This window comes from Penicillium chrysogenum, assembly GCF_028827035.1.
Source record: "Penicillium chrysogenum strain IBT 35668 chromosome Unknown utg000005l_segment0_segment0, whole genome shotgun sequence".
Taxonomy (NCBI): Eukaryota; Fungi; Ascomycota; class Eurotiomycetes; order Eurotiales; family Aspergillaceae; genus Penicillium; species Penicillium chrysogenum.
This window is the reverse complement of record NW_026622753.1, coordinates 3,799,292-3,816,251: the sequence shown is the minus strand read 5'-3', so window position 1 is coordinate 3,816,251 and position 16,960 is coordinate 3,799,292. Positions and strand designations below refer to the sequence as shown.

Sequence of the window (16,960 nt, the reverse complement as noted above, 5' to 3'; positions counted from 1 at the left end):
GGACCAATCCAGGTTGCGCAGAACCCTGTGATCATATTTCAGGAGTCCATGTGGTACATGAGATCCTCCACTGAGCTGCATATCCTGCAGACTTTTGCTTTCGTAATTAGGCAGCGAGGTCCAGTTCCCACGGAACCACCTAGTCGATTAGTTCAAACAGTTGACAAAGCGGTTATGCAACTATCATTAGTCGCACTAGTCCCGAATATCATAAGCTATCAGAACAAACAGCGGATCTGTTCGCATCTGACAGGGTCTTAGTCAAAATGTGCTCTTGAACACAGACGAAATGTCCGGGCGAAATGTCCAGTTCAGTTTGGATAGGTGGGGCTGCAGTCAGGAGAATGCAAGGACCAGCGTGATCAATTATTTAATTGTTGCATGAACTGATGTGCAAGTCTTTGGTTGCAGTCGTTCGCCAATCAGCGATCAGGGGGATGGGCATAGTACATCGCCCCTTGCTCGAGCATCCGACAGAGAGAAACATTGTTCCTGCAACGGATTACGAGTACACCGCTGTTGACAAAACAGGGGGAAAAGGATAAATATTGGATCTGACCGAGTAGTTTGAAATTGAGGAAGGGGTTAAGGGTTTACTCCAGATGAACAAAGCGTTCTGTGCAATTGCGGAGTTTACAATGTTGTGAATGGCTCAAATGATCGACAGCTCAAGCTGACATGGCTCTAACGAGATGGGGATTAGTGCGGCTTGGAACCACGGAAGCAACTCGGAGATCGGGGTTAAGCTTGTCTTTGTTCCTACGTTGTGCTATACTTCATAGTTCTCTGATGATTCTTGATATGGTCATACTTGTTTTTATAAGAGTATAAATCAATCAATATAGGTCACAAGGTACTTCGCCCAATTCGTAGGGGTGTTTCAAAGGTCTATTACATGGCCCGAGTACAGCATATACAGGGCCTATCCTAGCCGTTCTATACTGGCATTGCACTGCTATTATGAGTGCTCGATGATATCCATCAGCTTATATGGGAAGGGCAGTGTTACAGGTACTTATGCACAAGACCACAACTCCACGTTTGATGTAGTAAACCGTACAATATAGATATGGGGAACGGAGATATAATTGCGAGTAAGAGTTAATTCCGATCACCAAGGTTAATAGATGCAATGAGGTGACGAAACTAGTCTTTCCAAGGTTAGCACCGAAATACTAACTCCGTTAGCGAAGTAAGAAGCCCAAGTATAAAATGCACATCAAGCGACCAGAATACTCCATTCCACCACCATCAGTCTTCGTAACAAGAACATTACATTACTCCAACTATACAATGGACGAAATCTTCGGAGCTGCGCCAGAGCCCGCCACCCCTCTGGGCCGGTACCGGGTCCTCTCCTCAACAGCAGGAGTCCGCGTCTCCCCCTTCAGCTCGGCGCAATGTCCATCGGCGACGCCTGGAGCCGATTCATGGGCAGCATGAGCAAAGAGCAATCCTTTGCACTGCTCGATGCCTTCGTCGCCGCTGGCGGAAACTTCATCGACACAGCAAACAACTACCAGGACGAGCAATCCGAGACCTGGCTCGGTGAATGGATGGCCGCACGCAACAACCGCGACCAACTCGTTCTAGCCACCAAGTTCACATCCGACTACCGCAGCCATGCGCTCGGTAAGGGCCACACTGTTAACGCCTGCGGGAACCACAAGCGCAACATGACCCTCAGCGTCCGTGACTCTCTCCGCAAACTCCAAACCGACTTCATCGACGTCCTCTACGTCCACTGGTGGGACCACACCACCTCTATCGAGGAAATCATGGACTCCCTCCACATCCTCGTCGAGCAGGGTAAGGTCATGTACCTCGGGATCTCGGATTCTCCCGCGTGGGTCGTTTCTGCAGCGAACACTTATGCGCGCGCGCACGGCAAAACGCCTTTCTCCATTTACCAGGGCCGGTGGAACGTGATGCGCCGCGACTTCGAGCGCGATATCCTACCCATGGCGCGGCATTTCGGGATGGCGCTTGCGCCGTGGGATGTGCTTGGTGGCGGTCATTTCCAGACTGCTAAGCAGGTCGAGGAGCGGAAGAAGACGGGTGAGGGTCTGCGCAGTACGATGGGTGCTGAGCAGACAGAAGAGGAGAGGCGTATCTCCGAGGCGTTGGCCACTGTTGCTGCTGAGCATGGGATTGAGTCGGTCACTACTATTGCGTTAGCTTATGTGCTTTGCAAGGCGCCGAATGTGTTCCCGCTTGTAGGAGGCCGCAAGATTGAGCATCTGCATGACAATATCCAGGCTTTGTCGATTCGGCTTAGTGATAAGCAGATTGAGTTTTTGGAGGCGGCGACTACTTTTGATGTTGGGTTCCCCAATAACTTCATTGGGATTGATCCCAGTGTCAATGGTGGCAAGGCGTCCTTCTTGCTGGGCTCGTCTGGCCATATCGACTTTGTTCAGGCACCTCGGGCTATTGGGTATGAGCCTAGTAAATAGGGGACTTTGAGATGTCCCAGAAGTATGTAATGCCAGTAGGACTAGTGCAAATATTGTTTTCTTTATCCGCCTTTTCGTACATCTACTTGGAGAGATTCATTAAGCAATGGAATTGTGAAATAATAAATAGACAAGAAATGAAGATGACAATGGGTTTAGAAGCCAGTTCAATGCAATGTACCGTCATCGCACGCCGTCCCACGCCGGGAAGGCTTCGAAGGAAGTCTCTGCGACTTCAAATGAAAAGTCCAGCCTTAATATAATGTGACATTGTTATAGGAAGTAGACTGAATGGGGTGCGGTAATTGTGGATGTCCGCATCCGCAGGTAGCGAACTCTCGCGGGTCGGCAAGTTGGCCATCAAGATCTGAATCTTGGTTTCAGCTGACAGTGTTGCCATGGGTTTGGATGAGCAAGAGGAGAGAACTTGAATAGGGTATTTGTTTTCGGGGTAACAGATTGTGGCAGGTCGGAGATTTGAGTAACATCAGGGAGGTCGACCAAGCCGGCTTTCAAATTCGCTGGGGGAAGAGAGGGGGTCGGCCGCTGTAAAGGTCGTGAAAAACGAAGAGTTCCAACCAACAAAAGACGTAATGAAGGGAACCATGGGATAATCCGGGTCATTTAGTTCTCGCGGGGAATTTCAAAGCCCTCGGTCTTGTTAGCGACGAGCGCAATCAGAGCTGCGCCAACACCGCTGCCATCCTTGGAAATGCCAATACGGATCCTCTTGTCGCCTGCAGCTCCAACTTCGGGAACTTCGCGCAAAGCCTCACGCAAATGCCCTTCAAAGTTGGGGTAGAATTCAACGAGGCTGCCATCGACACCAATGTCAATCATATCATCAGTCTGAAGCTTGTTACTGTGCACGACAATAGCAGCCAACGGGACAGCGCTCAGGCGAGCGGCACGTTTCCCAATGGCGTGAACTATGGTTTTCACAGCCTGGCACTCTTCGAGGCTGGGGTTCTCAATCTCGAGGTGATCCTTCAATGCAGTCTTCACATCCACCAAGTCCTCGCTGGTATCAGCTTCGACTGAACTCAGCATGCTGGTGTCAAGACCCCATTGACGGAAAAGCATGGATCCTTCAGGAAGGACGACCTTGGAGTCCTTGTTGGCCTGGAACAGTCCCAGGTCGGCACGGTAGAGAGACAGGAGCGCGCGGCGGAGAATTTCGCCCAAGAACATGCCTGAAACACGTTTTTCGAACATCTGCACACCGGGGTTGTTGCTGTCGGCATCGAGCTCATCGTCGAACACGGTGGTAGGGAGAACGCTCATGTGGTTGTCGAAGCTACCCCACTCAGCGTTGATAATCATCTCGCCTGTGGAGTCTTCAAAGTGGGCATCCTTCATATGCTGGAGCTTGGTGATGTTCTTGGTCTTCTCCACGTAAGCACCGTTGGTACCGGTTCCGAAAATGGCACCAATGAAAGTGCCAGTCTCGCCTGGCGAGGTGTATGAGCGGGCCATGAGAGTACCGACGGTGTCGTTCACTAACGCAGCCACGCGCACTGGCAGGCTCAACTCATCAATGGCGGACTGAAGCAGCGCGCAAACATCGTGACCAACCGCATCGGGGATATTGAAGCCCTTGGTCCAGCGGATAAGTGTTCCGCGGTTGATCCCACACTGGCGCACAGGGAAACTGAAGGTAAAGCCCAGATCGAACAGGTCCTCTTCGGTGTTACCCTCCCGTCGGCGGAGCAGGTGGGCCTCGAAGTGTTCGTTGTGGTGAATGCGAAGGAATGCCTCGATTTGACGGGCCAAGAACAGGAAGAGATCCTTTGATGTGCCAGAGGCCATCAATTCCCGAGGAATTAAGATCTTGGACTGGGTGAGGGAGAAGGTGGTGTCGCCGTGCAGGAGGACCGAGCACACACGGAAGTTAGTGCCACCGAGATCAACAGCCAAGTAAAGACCCTATACCAAAGAGAATCAGCGCGCAATTCCCGTTGGAAAATTAGTCTGCCGTCATACCTTTTCTGTGCCATTTGGCACCGCAGTCACGAAAGTAGGGATTTGGCTCAAGGTGGTGCCCTCTTTGGTCAAGCCCTCGTTAGACTGCTTGATGTACTCGGCAACCCCGCGCTGCACTTTCTCGGCGGGGTAGTCGAAGTCACGCGCAATGCGCGTAGCTTGGTCCAATAGTGAAGAAGACATGGTGGGACAAGAAATGGGATAGCCGGGTTAGGTAGAGAGTTGAGATACCGGCTAATGGGAGAAAGGAAGGGAAAAGAGTAGGGAAAGAAGAAAGTAAGAAGAAAAGCGGGAGAAGAAATAAGACACGAAACACAGAACCTCACCTGGGCAAAAAAGGTGGGATGACGGGGGTATCCATGAGGTCAGTCCTCAGTCCGGTACCTTGGCAGTACATTTCCCGCCGTAATAACAGCCACTGGTAATGAAGTATCTACAATGTACTGTTAGGGTATTTGGGGAATTGCCGGGTTCACCGGAGAGAAATGTTACTTTATTCTTTTATATCTTATAGTTATTGTACGCTTTCAATTCAGTTCTTTGAATAGAGAAATCAACAAACATCCGATGTTGTTTTGAGTATTCTACCGATCACATCGATGACCGAAAGCAGCCTCAACATTCCTGGGGCATTCGTTTTCTTTTTTCTTTCTTTTTTCTTTCTTTTTTCCCCATGACGCCATGAGTAGAAACATTTAATTTTGGCAGACTTTGACAATGTGGGGAGACATTATTACTGGTCAATCGTTTCAACCTGCATATTTCCCCCGAACTTCACCGGTGAGCGACACAGGTTAAGACTAGACTGGGGCAGGGGACGGGAATATACAAATCCCACATCGGGGGATAACCCTGGTATTTCACGGAGTATCCCAAAATGTGTATGCCTGCATATGCTGATTTGGGGGATTTGAAAAAGATTGACATTTATGTCGCGCTTATATGCAGATGTACAACCGATGTATGTGCAGTGCACACTGTACATCATAGAGATCGGGATAGATCGGCCCCATCCCGGTGTACTCGGCCCCAGAGCCAAATGGTCAACCCGAATGCACGGAATCCCGAGTGTGGATGTCTGAAACCCCATGGAGATGATGAGACATGTGGCTTTTCTCTTATTAATAAATTTGTCCTCCGTACTCCGTGGTTCCATGGTTATTCTTCTTTTCTTCCCAACCGGAACAGGTTCTACGTAAGATTCGCCTGTCTTTCAACCATCGAAATTCCTAATCGTCACAACCCGATTCCATTCTAATTCCCACTATATGTATAAAGAAGTTCAATTGGTTTATAACCAAAACAGAATACTATGATGTGCATTCGAATGTAGCCTTAGAGGTCTGGCATCTTGCACTGATTCGATTTAGTACTATTCATCGAGTATGAATTAGGGCTACAAAGCTTTTTGATTGATAGAATCTAACACATAACCCAAGCCTTAGGGGCCATGGTCATACCTTGTTTGTCTGGAGATTAGTTATACACACGCTAGTAGTCAATCTTATTCTTTGTTTATACGGCAAATTGTCTTACACAGTGCTTTTTCTTTTCATGTACAGAAAAACTTGCCTTTTCCTACTAGGAGCATCAGAGTATATCGCCTATATGTATGTATCGATGGACTCTGCAGATACCAAGTACACAGCGTTTGGTTACCATCATATAGCCTTGAGGTGTGGGGATCGTGGCTGGTATAACATGTTAGCCACGCCAACCTCATTTAAGCAATACCTGAGGACATTTGCTACATGTAGTTAAGCATTGAAGAATTGACTAATCCCAGACCAGGACCTCAGGACTCTTTCATCCCAGGTATTGCTCTTTGGTTCCGTCATATATCTCTTTTGCAATACGTCATGTGGTTTGGAAACCTGCATTGGGCATTTGAAGTCGTTGACGCCGAGTCCTTCATTGTCGGTGGATTGGCCTACTGCTGTTAACGCAAGCCGTGATATTACTTGGATACCATACCCATTTACATCATATATCATATATAGTTGACCGTAGTTGACTGCCAGGATGCATATTGAGACTAGCCGGCAACTGGCGGCCACACTGCGGCAGGCCGAGGATGACTAACCAAATTTCACGTGACTTCCAACATCCTCCGAACTGAACGGGTGTGAGCGGGCATCTCGAACCATCACTGTCTTTTTATCTTAACAGGACTCGTCCTTTTTTGTCCAAGAATGGGTGCTGGAAACTCTAAGCCTGAGGCTTCGGCTGGCTCACAACATGTGTTCTCCAGGTATTTGCTCTCCGACCTCAATTTCAGCTTCCGCGGCATTTCGTGCTTGATGGTGGAGAGAACGGGAACTACCTTCCAATTGGCGCCAATTGCGGAAGGGCAAATGGTTCCCGCAGATATAAAAGAGCTCTCAATATCCCCTCAGCATTTGCGACAGCCAGGAGCTCCTCTAAAGCATCCTACAGCCCACGCTAACCATGCATGCACAGCAACTCGCCCGTCCAATTCTCCTCAAACCTAGTCGATGCACTCCAATCGAACTCAGAGGTGAGCACAACGAGGCTATAAGCAAATCTCCATTTCAATGCAAAAATCTCACAATCCACCAATCAAACAGTCCGACTCCACCCGCGCCAAAGCCCTGGAATTGGAGATCCAGAACCGCGTCGCGCAGGAACTGCAACGCCTCCGCGAACGCGAGCAGCAAACCCTCGCAGAGATCGAGAAGCGCATCTCCGAGTCCAAAGACACCACCTCTCTGCCCGTCACAGCAGCGACCGCGCCCCTCGCCCCCTCCACCTCGGGCTACCCAGCCGGCTCATTGAACCTGGACGCACCGCGGATCCCCTTCGCCGGCCGCCATCACGACCCCGTTCCTACAGTCGCCGCGCCGCAGGAGCCCGCTGCCGCTGCACAGCCTGTCGTTAAGCGCGATGTCTCGCGCGACTCTGTAGCGGCCGAGATCGAGCAGCTCCGGAGCAAGCTTGATGGACGGAGGAAGCTTGTGGAGCTCGATGATGGTGTTGCTAAGGCTCGTTCCGATGTTACTAGCTGTCTGCAATTGAATGACCGCCGGCCGTTGAACTGCTGGGAGGAGGTTGATGCTTTCAAGCGTGAGGTTGCGCGTATGGAGGCTGCTTTCGTGGATCGCATTGTGGGTTAGATTTGTGGGGTCGGGAATACAGCGGCTTGATATGAAGTCTCTACGTTTTATGGGACCTGATTCTGGGCTAAGAGCTGCTGTACTGTATGTATAGAACGGGCATTTTTCTTTGTTCCATTTGTTTTCATCCGAATAGGATAGAGTTAATCCATGGATGAGAGTGGATCTTTGTCGTTTAACCCTTGGGAGGGCTATTCTTTTGCTAGTAGAAAATATACTAAGTCTCAGGCCGACTGGGGCAGAGACCGTGTTTAAACGACAATTGGGCATCTCCACTGCTGGGCAAGGTTCATCGAATTTGATATCATACGAATTCCCATACCCCTAAACGCCCGCTCTTCTCCCCTGCGGCCCGGATAATACACATTCTTCTCTCAGAGAGCTTGACATCGGGAGCCAATACCTTTGAAAGCTGGATAGACCCAATGCCTGTCCCTTTGCCTTCGGAAAGATTATAATTTCCTGTAGTGACGAAACCAATCAGATCGTCTTCGGTTGGTACTTCCAATGGCTCAGAGTCAGGTTCTCCATCAGTAGTTGAGATGAGAGCCTTGGCAAGGAGACGCCGAGCCTCTTCAGATTCGGGCGCAGCGTTTCCTGCCTTAGAGAGCTTCGGTTGTCCAGGCTTCTTGGTCCTTGCCGAGCCAAGATCAAGCCATTTCTGGCGTAGAGCTGGATCTGTAGGAAGCCGGTAGATCCGCGCACGGGGGGTGGGTGTGCCTCGTGTGGTGAGAGTAAGATAGACAGTGGCAAGTGTGGAGACATCGACGGATGCTGTGTCGAGCTTACTCAAGCTTTGGTAGGTATCAGCCGGAGGAAGACGAACGTTGTGAATATCGAGAGGTGGGATGATGGGAGTAGTGGGGTCGTTTTTGTCAGCCTCTTTGGAGGCAGTTGGCTTTTTGACCGAGCTGCCATCGGCAGTTCCTGTCGTAGCATCGTCCTGTTTCGGCCCTTGAAGGAGCCTTTCCCAGTCACACGCCCACCCATGGCCTATCTCGCCTTTTGGACGACCATCGCCCAATGAAATGTTATCAAACTCGGGACGCCGCCCCTTAGGACGTCGCTCCCAATCACGTCGTGATGTCTGGGTCTCACGCTGACCCCATTTCCAGCCAGCCCGTGTTCCTGGGAAATCTCCAGGGAACCACGCCTCGCCTGCTTCGAAAGCAAGCTGCCGCTGCTGCTTCAACCCGCCAAGCAATGGGTTTCCTCCGCTGGATAGTGGGTAGAACATGATTGAATACCAAACCGGGACAACACATTTCCATGGTAGTAATACGGTCCAGGACCCTGGGGCATTGCTGCGTTTGGCCCGGGCTTGTGGCTTGTTCGCGAGTATCATGATCGGAATTTGAGGGTCTGATGGTTGGGATGGCGGATATTCACCCGGACCGGCAAGAGTGCGACGCCGGTTGATAGCCTTCTGGCTCGGGAGCTGACGAGCCGCTGTTAACCGAGTGGTTCGGTCGAACAGCTTAGAGGGACCTTGTGTTTTGTCCGGGTGCCATGTGGAAAGTAACATAGCTAGGTTATTCATGTGGGATTCGTTGTCGGAGACGTGAAGTGTTCGTGGTGGGAAATGCAGGCGAGGATCTGAAATAGCAAAAGAGAGCAGGGCATTATGCGGTAGTGAGGACGGATTCGACACCCCCAAAAGAGATGGCCAGATGGCTTCCGGGCTCTGTGGTGATGAAGCATTACCATCTGGCCCAATAATCGGTTTCAATGCCGACAACAAGGCCTCAGTTGACCCTGGCCCTGTGATCTCAATACTGCCAATTTCGAATCGTAGGTCCTCGACCATGACAGGGGGGTTTTGTGATTTCGATACCGCAAGGACATCCGTCCACAGCTGGAGGAACGCCGAAGGATGAACCCTAATCCAAAGTTTTCGGTGATCTTTCTTAGATGACTTGGGCTGAGGCTCGTCGGCATCAACCATCTCAACATCTTCCTGTTTGGCACACCATATCAATGTTACCGGTGCAGTTGGACGTTTCGTATGGTCCTTTTCAAAAGTCCAGGCCTGTAGAGACCGAGTCCCGGCTCTCCATTTCTTCCCCTTGCTGCCCCATACATTGTCCCCCTTGACACCTACTGCCATCAGGACAGCCTGGATAGCTGGTTCCGCTCCTTCTAACTGTATAGTAGACATATAGCTCATATCCCACGCCACGGCACCCCGGGCGCCTCGAGCACGGTGAGTAGGCCGATAGCTTTTCTCGGTGGGGCATAAGGGAACAGCGAAACGCCAAATCGGATCCTTTGTCGTCGCCATATGAGCTCGCTTTGCATGATACAGATGAGTAGGTAGCCATGTCTTGCATCTCTGGCGCTTGCGGTACTTAGGCTCTGCGGGAAGAGGTCTCGACAGCTTGTTTTTCTTGATCTTGGGAACCCGTGGCGCAATATCGAAGGCATGACTTCCTTCCTTTTCCAATGAAGTTTGGTTCGCTTGGTCTCGCCTTAGTTTTGCGGCCGCCCGTCGGGCCTTTGTTTTCGAGTTTATAGCCTGTAGCCGCCGAGCGGTATCGAGTCGAATGCGCATCATTCGGGATGGCTTGCGTCTGCGCGCCGTCACAGTAGGTGTGTTATCCTCGGCCATCTAACATGGTTGAGACAGCGGGTTAGTCAATGGCCATTTGGCAATTCGTACATCATTGTCAATAAATACCTCTCGCTTAGCTCGAGCCCTCAATCTCCGCGGGACTCGCTTCACATTATGACTCGCCGTCCGCCGCCGCAGGGAGCGGGGAACTTTTTGGAAGGCTCGGGTCGTGAGCGCATTTTTCGAGCGCTGCATCCCCTCCTCCAGAGCCTGGATCTCAAATGCCCGAGCTGCAGAGTAGGCGGCGACATCGAGCTCGCCCGTGGCGGAGAGAGCGGCGTCGGCCGACTGCACAGCCAAGGTGCGCGCATCAAATGTTTTGGCGCGTTTACGAGATGGCCCGGCTGCGCCACGTGGACCTGAGGGAGCGTAAGGTTTCCGCTTGGCGGAAGGGTGGGATGTCATGGCTGCTGATTGAAGTTGCGTGTATGGACGTTCGCGAGTAAAAAAAGTTGCCGGGCTTGGCGCGTCATGATCGGCCCATGTTGATCTTATCTACGGCTCTTTTACTACATATTATCTTCGTTCTTGAATATGTTGTATGTATCTTCCCATCACATTTAGAGACATTGTTCTCATAATTAAGATATATCCTGCAAGTGAGAATATTTCGCATAAATCGCAATTGGGATATGCCCTCACATTACCACGGCAACATGGTCTGTCATATACTTCTGGATATCGCCCAAGAAACAGGCGGCCACAATGGAGACGCCACCGAATGCAATGCTGACATAGTATACCCATTTATACCCCTCAGCATATGCAATCTGACCAGCCCTTACTACCATTTGATATGCAGTCTCATTACCAGCGATACCAGGGATTGTGCGCAGCTCGCCCAGCAACGACTCACCTGTCAATTCAATTGCTTCACCAATCAGTTTGACGTCGGTGATGTTGAGTTCTTTCATCATCACACCACCGATGTAATGTGTTGCCGCTGGGACAAACTTCGAGATGAAGACATTGTAGTAAATGGTGTAGCCGATACCACCGCCTACCACGCGAATAGAGAGGGTGAGCGCAGAAATAGTGGCAATTAGATCCTAGCGAAAGCCAACGTCAGTAGGCAAATCCTCTCCCATCCAGCAAGACAACTCACGTCCGGGCAAATGATTGTGGTAATAATCGAGGCTGGCACCACAATCCCTCCAATTCCAAGGCCAGCAAGGATGAGAATTCCCCAGAGCTGATACATATTATCGGTGCGGCCGATAGCCATAGCACCGCATCCTGTTATGAGAAAAAACAATTTAGCCTTTGGGGACTCCTATAGCCACAGACAAAACTCACCTGCAGTCATCAGCACACTACTAACGATCAAGAGCTCCTTGTTGTGTCCACGAAGCACACTTAGCAGCGCAAGCACAATACAAGCTCCTGCCATAATCCCAAATCCAATAGGGATACTGCGAACACCCACATCCACTGGGTCATGACCGTAGACATTGAACGATTCCGTGGGCCAGAACATAAGCACGGAGAAGAAGTTGGCACCAGAGATGAAAGTAATCACGAGGGTAAGTCCTAGAATTCGAGGCTCTTGCTTGAGGCGAGATGGAAAAATGGGGTATTTAGCTCCGTAAATTTCCCAGAAAGCAAAAGCAACAAGCAGAAGGAACCCGACGATCAATGGTGCCAGGACATGGGCAGATGTCCATGGATACTAAATCATATCAGTAAGATATAGCGCCGGACGAAATGTATTCAAGCATACCATATATCCACCCCATTGCAAGCCGGCCAAAAAGACAATGAGACCGGTGATGCTGAGAAATCCACCAACAAAGTCGACTCGTCCAATTATCTCCTTCCGGCTCAAACCAGCTGAGTTGACTCGTGGCGGAGGGAAGTAGAACAAAATCGTGATCAATAGACCAAAGGCGCTCCATGCAGCACAGAACGCACCGACATAGCGCCAATGGCTGTGATACGCGATAAGCTGAGCCCATAGCACGGACGGGCAAAATGGTAGGATGGTGAAGATAAGGATTGACACATAGACTCCTCTCTTTCGAGTCGGCGCCATCTCGGAAGTTGCAGCCAGTGCTGTCAGTTCATTGACCCCGGCACCGGCACCAGCGATGGCCATTCCCGCTGTATCCATGTCAGTGAATGTCTATATGCTTTGATATCCGGGCAATACAAACCGATGAAGTTGTTCATTGTGTGCACTGTGCTGCATATGATCATTCCAATAACTATCAGAGATGCTCCAATAATAGCGACTGGGCGGCGTCCGAGTAGATCTGATAGAGACCCAACAAAAGGGCATACACCGGCAAGGCCGAGCAAATTGGCAAGAACCTAAGCAGAAACTCGTTAGTCGATAACCTATACTTCAATGAGTATGTACTCACAAACCAGACCCATCGGTCTGCTCCACCAATGTCTCCATAGATGTAGGGAGGGATACCGCCTAATGAGAAGGCATCAAAATCATATCATAGCTTTTATGTTGTTTTTGACGTACCAAAGAGGTATACCGGGATCTGACTCCCAGTCCACAAGAAAGCCATGGCAGTAAATCCCATGAAGCGGCGGAAGGTCATCTTTCCAATGGTCAGTACTGTCGTAACCGCAAATTGAACAACCGAATCCTACCGGGATATCCTTCTCAGACTCATGCATACCTTCCTCCGAGCCCGGTCTGGTCATTTCCTGGTGACCATGCTGTGCAGTGTCAATGTGTTCGTGATGTTGCATCACAGCCTTCTCCTCGACCGGCTGACTCGATTGAATTGATTCCGCCATTGGGAGCATGAGTCAGGGCAGCACAATTGCAAGCAAAGGGGGGATTGTCTCTGGCCCTAACACAAACAAAATTGGATGTAATTCGAATTCGACTGAAATGTGGACGATATTGAAAATTAAATCTGGAGCCTCGAAGAAAGGATACGAGGATATAAATTCACTTGAGCTCAAGCCAGTTGGCGTATATCATGGAATTGTCCTCGGGGATGTAATGAATCAGAGTGGGGAAGTAAAAAACAAGCTAATGAGCGTTGAATAATAGCCGGGACAGTAATGCTTGAAATCCAGAAAATACCGAGGCAGCTTGGCAATTCCCTCATACATAACGGTGATCTTGGACAAAGACGCTAGGGAAATGCGGGGGAGGAAACGTGGAGGTGGAGGCAGTTGGTCCAGGAGTCTACGGGGCACTCCGGAGGCCGATGCCAGAATGGGGATCAGCCCCGAAATCCGAAAAAGGAACAAGAACGAGACACCGGGAAAATTTGAGTATAGAATTGATATCGTTGGATGTACAAGAGACATTGTATCTGTAAGAAGTCATCAGATAGCGCATATCTGTACAGAAATAGTTCATATAAGAGGCCTGGTTTCCCTTTGCTAGCTTCCTGCTTTTCCGTTGACTCCTTCCAAGGGGACCAGGAGGCCGGAGTTGAGTCTATTACAACCTCGGCCGAAGCTGAGAAGAAGCCACACGATCGAGAACAGCCGCGTATTCCTAGACTTCAAGCCGTCCAGCAGTAAAGTGTGTATATCTCTGCAGCTCAGAAATATTCCCCAACCTTGCTCAGCTTGAGTGTCTTGGGGACAACAAAAAGTCCTGTTGCTTCAACACATAATCGGCCTGCCATATCACGGACCTCACACTTGGCGTATGCCTTGGTATCCGTGCTCCGTTCCTGATCTAGGGTTGTATGCAGGGTATAGAAATTGTCCGAGTGGACCGGCGCTCGGTAGTTGAGCTCGAGGTTGGCAGTGACACCTGTGCGTGCTGGGAAATGCCGAATGGCTGCGCGCCCCAGGTTCTCATCGATCACAGTGCCCAGCGCGCCACCGTGGACCATGGTTGGCCAGCCTTCGAGGCCTGGTCCCAAGAAGACCACGCTAATGAGTTTCTTCTCTTTGTCATTCCAGAAAACTTTCTGTCAAATATGAGAATAGTTAGACAAAGCGGGATCCCGAGGTTCGGCAGTCAAAAGGTCCGGCATCCATGTAAGATGGACATGCCTCGGACCCTAATGAGAAAACGAGAGACCAACCTGTAATCCCAAGCCCCTACTGCCAGCCAAGGGCCCTGATGTCAGCCGATGAGTTTTGTGCTCATCCGAGAAGTTTTCGTAGACATCCTTTTCGACGTAATCGGGGTTACGACGCAGCTCCTGCACAATGGGGAGTCCAATATCAAACACCCGCTGGATTTCCTGAATCTCCATTTGATCTTCCAACGACCCAGGAACCGCTGGCGCTGCAATTTTGTTGTCCAGCCATTTCCCTGCACCAACGCCAAGCGTTCCAAATATGCCACCATAGATCAGACGGCGCGTCCAACGCGATGGTTCTCGTGAGGCATTTGGTTGTGCCGCGGTGCTGACGTTTCGGACCGCTGGTCGCCAAAAAGTTCGTGTCTGTCCTGAGTACTGGCGAAGGGCCAACTGGAGGATATTGCGGTAATGTATCATGGTGGTCACATTGCCATTCCTCTAGAATTAGGATGTTGATTTAATTGGAGCTTTGGACAATTCGGGCCGAGGCTCAATCAGGTCACGTGCACTTTCCATTAGTCATATATCGCCAGGTGCGAGGTCTCCAGGCAGGAAGAAATCTAAACACAGACGGGGACTACAGAATGTATTTGCAAGGTAAAAGACGATCAATTGGTAACAGTTAAGGGCATTTGAGACGAGCATCATTCATGTTCATCGTTTCTATCCATCTAGAGGCAACATTTGCAGATTCCTTTCAAATGTGAACGGATGCTTAGGCAAACCCGTTTACTCGGGTTTGGGCAGCTCAATCGCACGGTAGAGGCAAATAAGCGCGGAGTGTGATTCCCCTAGATATGTCGTTAGAAATGATCTTGGATCGTAGGATGCGGTTCACTTACCACCACCCGAAAGGGTCTCGATCTTCTGTGCCTCGACCTCAGTAACTGTATCATCATTGAACCACCACCACTTGTCGTCCGTTTCGCGGCGCTTGTTGCCTGTCTGAGGATCACCCCGCTCCTGTTTCTTGACATATGCCGTGTAGTGACCGCTGTCGGCGCTCGCACCCTGGTGGGTGATCACGGCACGGAGCTCATACAGGCCTGACTGATTGGTACCGCTGTCTCCGGCACCCCGTTGGTTGACGAGCTCTTGGAGCTCTCTCTTCGCAATGCGGATAGATTCGGCTTTTTCTGCTTCGTACTCAGCATCAGTTTTGAAAGTTTCCTCCATCTGGCTATCGCCATCCTTGTCGTTGACCTTGGACTTGTTCTCCTCGGCAGCCTTCTTTTTCTGCATTGGCTCCATGCTTTCGCCCAGGTTGGTCTCTTTTGCCTGTCGTTCTGCACGCTCTTCGGCAACTCGTTGGCGTTTCTGAGAACGTTCGACTTCCAGTTCCTCCTTGCGGATTTCGCGAACCTTGTCACGAATAGGGATGAGCTGCTTTCGGAGGTCATCGGTGCAAAACTCCACAACGTCCAATTCGGCAGGGAATGTCACTTTGCGCATAATCTTAGCCTTCTTCTGGGTCTCGCGCTTCCAGTAAAATCGGACAAAGTGAACTGTGAGGTACTTGGGCAGTCGTGCGATACGAGAACGCTTTTTGTACACGGAGTTGCGCTCCAAGAGAGGAGAGTTTTTCTCGATCTGCTCTTCGAGGCCGGCCAAAATTCCATCCTGCAGGTGGTTCGTTTCTTTTCCGATATGACAATCAAGTTTATAGAAAACATCAGAAGTTTGACTGGGTTGCTCGCCGAGTTCCTTAGCGGCGGGATCCTCACACTCGGTGACAGATTCGAATTGCCCCGCGAGATATTTATCCACGAATGAGGTCGTAGTGGCAGACTCTCCCTCGCCCTCAGTGATGGTCAACTTAGTCCGCAATTGGTTCAAGATCTGGGAGAAAGCCTCCTCGGCATCCTGTTGGGAGTATCCTTGTCCATTTCGGTCACGTTGGGCGAATTGAGGGAAAACGGCTCGGAGAGCATTGAGGAACATCAGTGGAGGAATGCCCTCCTGTGTCTCGGACATTTGCTTGAACAGATCTCGCAAAGAAGCCGCCAAATCCCGAGAACCTCCAAGGCCACCAATACCAAAGCTGCTGAGGTCTGACAGACTCGATTGTCCAGCCCCCCCACTTGGTCGATACCGCATGAGCTCTTCCTGAAGCTCCGGGACACTCCGCAAAGTTTGTAGGGAAGAGTTGAGGTAGCATGTGTTCCCCAAGTTCTGCAAACCGGCAGGGGTAGCACCCTCCTGCCGTGCCACCTCAGCCTCAGTCATGTCTTCAAGGAATTTGACGGCCTCCTTTGGCCGACCAAGGTCAGCAGAACCTTGACCTCCCGATGGGGTGCCCATCATCATGAACATCTGCCCGGGTTTGGCATTGAGGGACGAAAGAGGTGTATCATCTTTAAGCTGGCCACCTTTGACCAAAACCTTTTGGCGGTCAGGTTCCACGCCAGTCAAGGAAAAGAGCTGGTACTTGAGTGTTTCACCGTTGGAGGTAGGGTCGAGCTCGACTTCGTGGCGCTTGCCGGCGTGTTTGACAATAACTGTGTATCTGTTAGTAATGGTGCAGGGACTGCCAATACGTGCATACATACTCGGTATAGCTGCCATTTTCAATAAATTGTAGGGATGGAAGATGTGAAAAAGATAAACAGCTTGAAAGAGCTTGCGATTGCTGGGGCAAATGGTAAACAGCCTGGGATCAGGAAGCGTGGGGGGCTTTCTCACCGCCCAACCACTATCATCACCGCCCGCCCCGACGTCAACTCCTCTTCTGCCTAGAACAACCTGTTATCCAGAGAA

The 16,960-nt window shown here is 50.5% G+C and overlaps 7 protein-coding genes across 7 annotated transcripts; 2 read left to right on the top strand and 5 right to left on the bottom strand.

Annotated features, from left to right (window-relative positions):
- Positions 1 to 1,400: 1,400 nt before the first annotated feature.
- Positions 1,401 to 2,456, top strand: N7489_009831 (uncharacterized protein; the record flags this gene model as incomplete). The annotated part of the gene is made up of 1 exon (XM_056715581.1): positions 1,401 to 2,456. One exon carries the CDS (start codon positions 1,401 to 1,403, stop codon positions 2,454 to 2,456), a length of 1,056 nt encoding a protein of 351 aa, XP_056563203.1.
- A 624-nt stretch (positions 2,457 to 3,080) lies between these two features.
- Positions 3,081 to 4,626, bottom strand: glkA (glucokinase glkA; the record flags this gene model as incomplete). The annotated part of the gene is made up of 2 exons (XM_056715580.1): positions 4,440 to 4,626; positions 3,081 to 4,382 (listed from the first exon to the last, which is right to left on the bottom strand). Exons 1-2 carry the CDS (start codon positions 4,620 to 4,622, stop codon positions 3,081 to 3,083), a joined length of 1,485 nt encoding a protein of 494 aa, XP_056563202.1. The 5' UTR covers positions 4,623 to 4,626.
- Positions 4,627 to 6,631: 2,005 nt separating this feature from the next.
- On the top strand, positions 6,632 to 7,573 carry N7489_009829 (Mic19 family protein; the record flags this gene model as incomplete). Its single annotated transcript, XM_056715579.1, has 3 exons — positions 6,632 to 6,690; positions 6,900 to 6,957; positions 7,028 to 7,573. 3 exons carry the CDS (start codon positions 6,632 to 6,634, stop codon positions 7,571 to 7,573), a joined length of 663 nt encoding a protein of 220 aa, XP_056563201.1.
- A 304-nt stretch (positions 7,574 to 7,877) lies between these two features.
- Positions 7,878 to 10,589, bottom strand: N7489_009828 (ribonuclease P/MRP protein subunit POP1; the record flags this gene model as incomplete). The annotated part of the gene is made up of 2 exons (XM_056715578.1): positions 7,878 to 10,181; positions 10,233 to 10,589. The coding sequence occupies 2 exons, from the start codon at positions 10,587 to 10,589 to the stop codon at positions 7,878 to 7,880; spliced, it is 2,661 nt and encodes an 886-aa protein (XP_056563200.1).
- A 233-nt stretch (positions 10,590 to 10,822) lies between these two features.
- Positions 10,823 to 12,941, bottom strand: N7489_009827 (putative MFS drug efflux pump; the record flags this gene model as incomplete). The annotated part of the gene is made up of 8 exons (XM_056715577.1): positions 10,823 to 11,233; positions 11,290 to 11,420; positions 11,481 to 11,853; positions 11,905 to 12,284; positions 12,338 to 12,494; positions 12,548 to 12,606; positions 12,661 to 12,739; positions 12,792 to 12,941. 8 exons carry the CDS (start codon positions 12,939 to 12,941, stop codon positions 10,823 to 10,825), a joined length of 1,740 nt encoding a protein of 579 aa, XP_056563199.1.
- Positions 12,942 to 13,705: 764 nt separating this feature from the next.
- Positions 13,706 to 14,620, bottom strand: N7489_009826 (PaaI family thioesterase; the record flags this gene model as incomplete). The annotated part of the gene is made up of 2 exons (XM_056715576.1): positions 13,706 to 14,083; positions 14,201 to 14,620. 2 exons carry the CDS (start codon positions 14,618 to 14,620, stop codon positions 13,706 to 13,708), a joined length of 798 nt encoding a protein of 265 aa, XP_056563198.1.
- Positions 14,621 to 14,932: 312 nt separating this feature from the next.
- Positions 14,933 to 16,768, bottom strand: N7489_009825 (ubiquitin-specific protease UBP6; the record flags this gene model as incomplete). The annotated part of the gene is made up of 3 exons (XM_056715575.1): positions 14,933 to 14,994; positions 15,046 to 16,701; positions 16,753 to 16,768. The coding sequence occupies 3 exons, from the start codon at positions 16,766 to 16,768 to the stop codon at positions 14,933 to 14,935; spliced, it is 1,734 nt and encodes a 577-aa protein (XP_056563197.1).
- Positions 16,769 to 16,960: the final 192 nt, after the last annotated feature.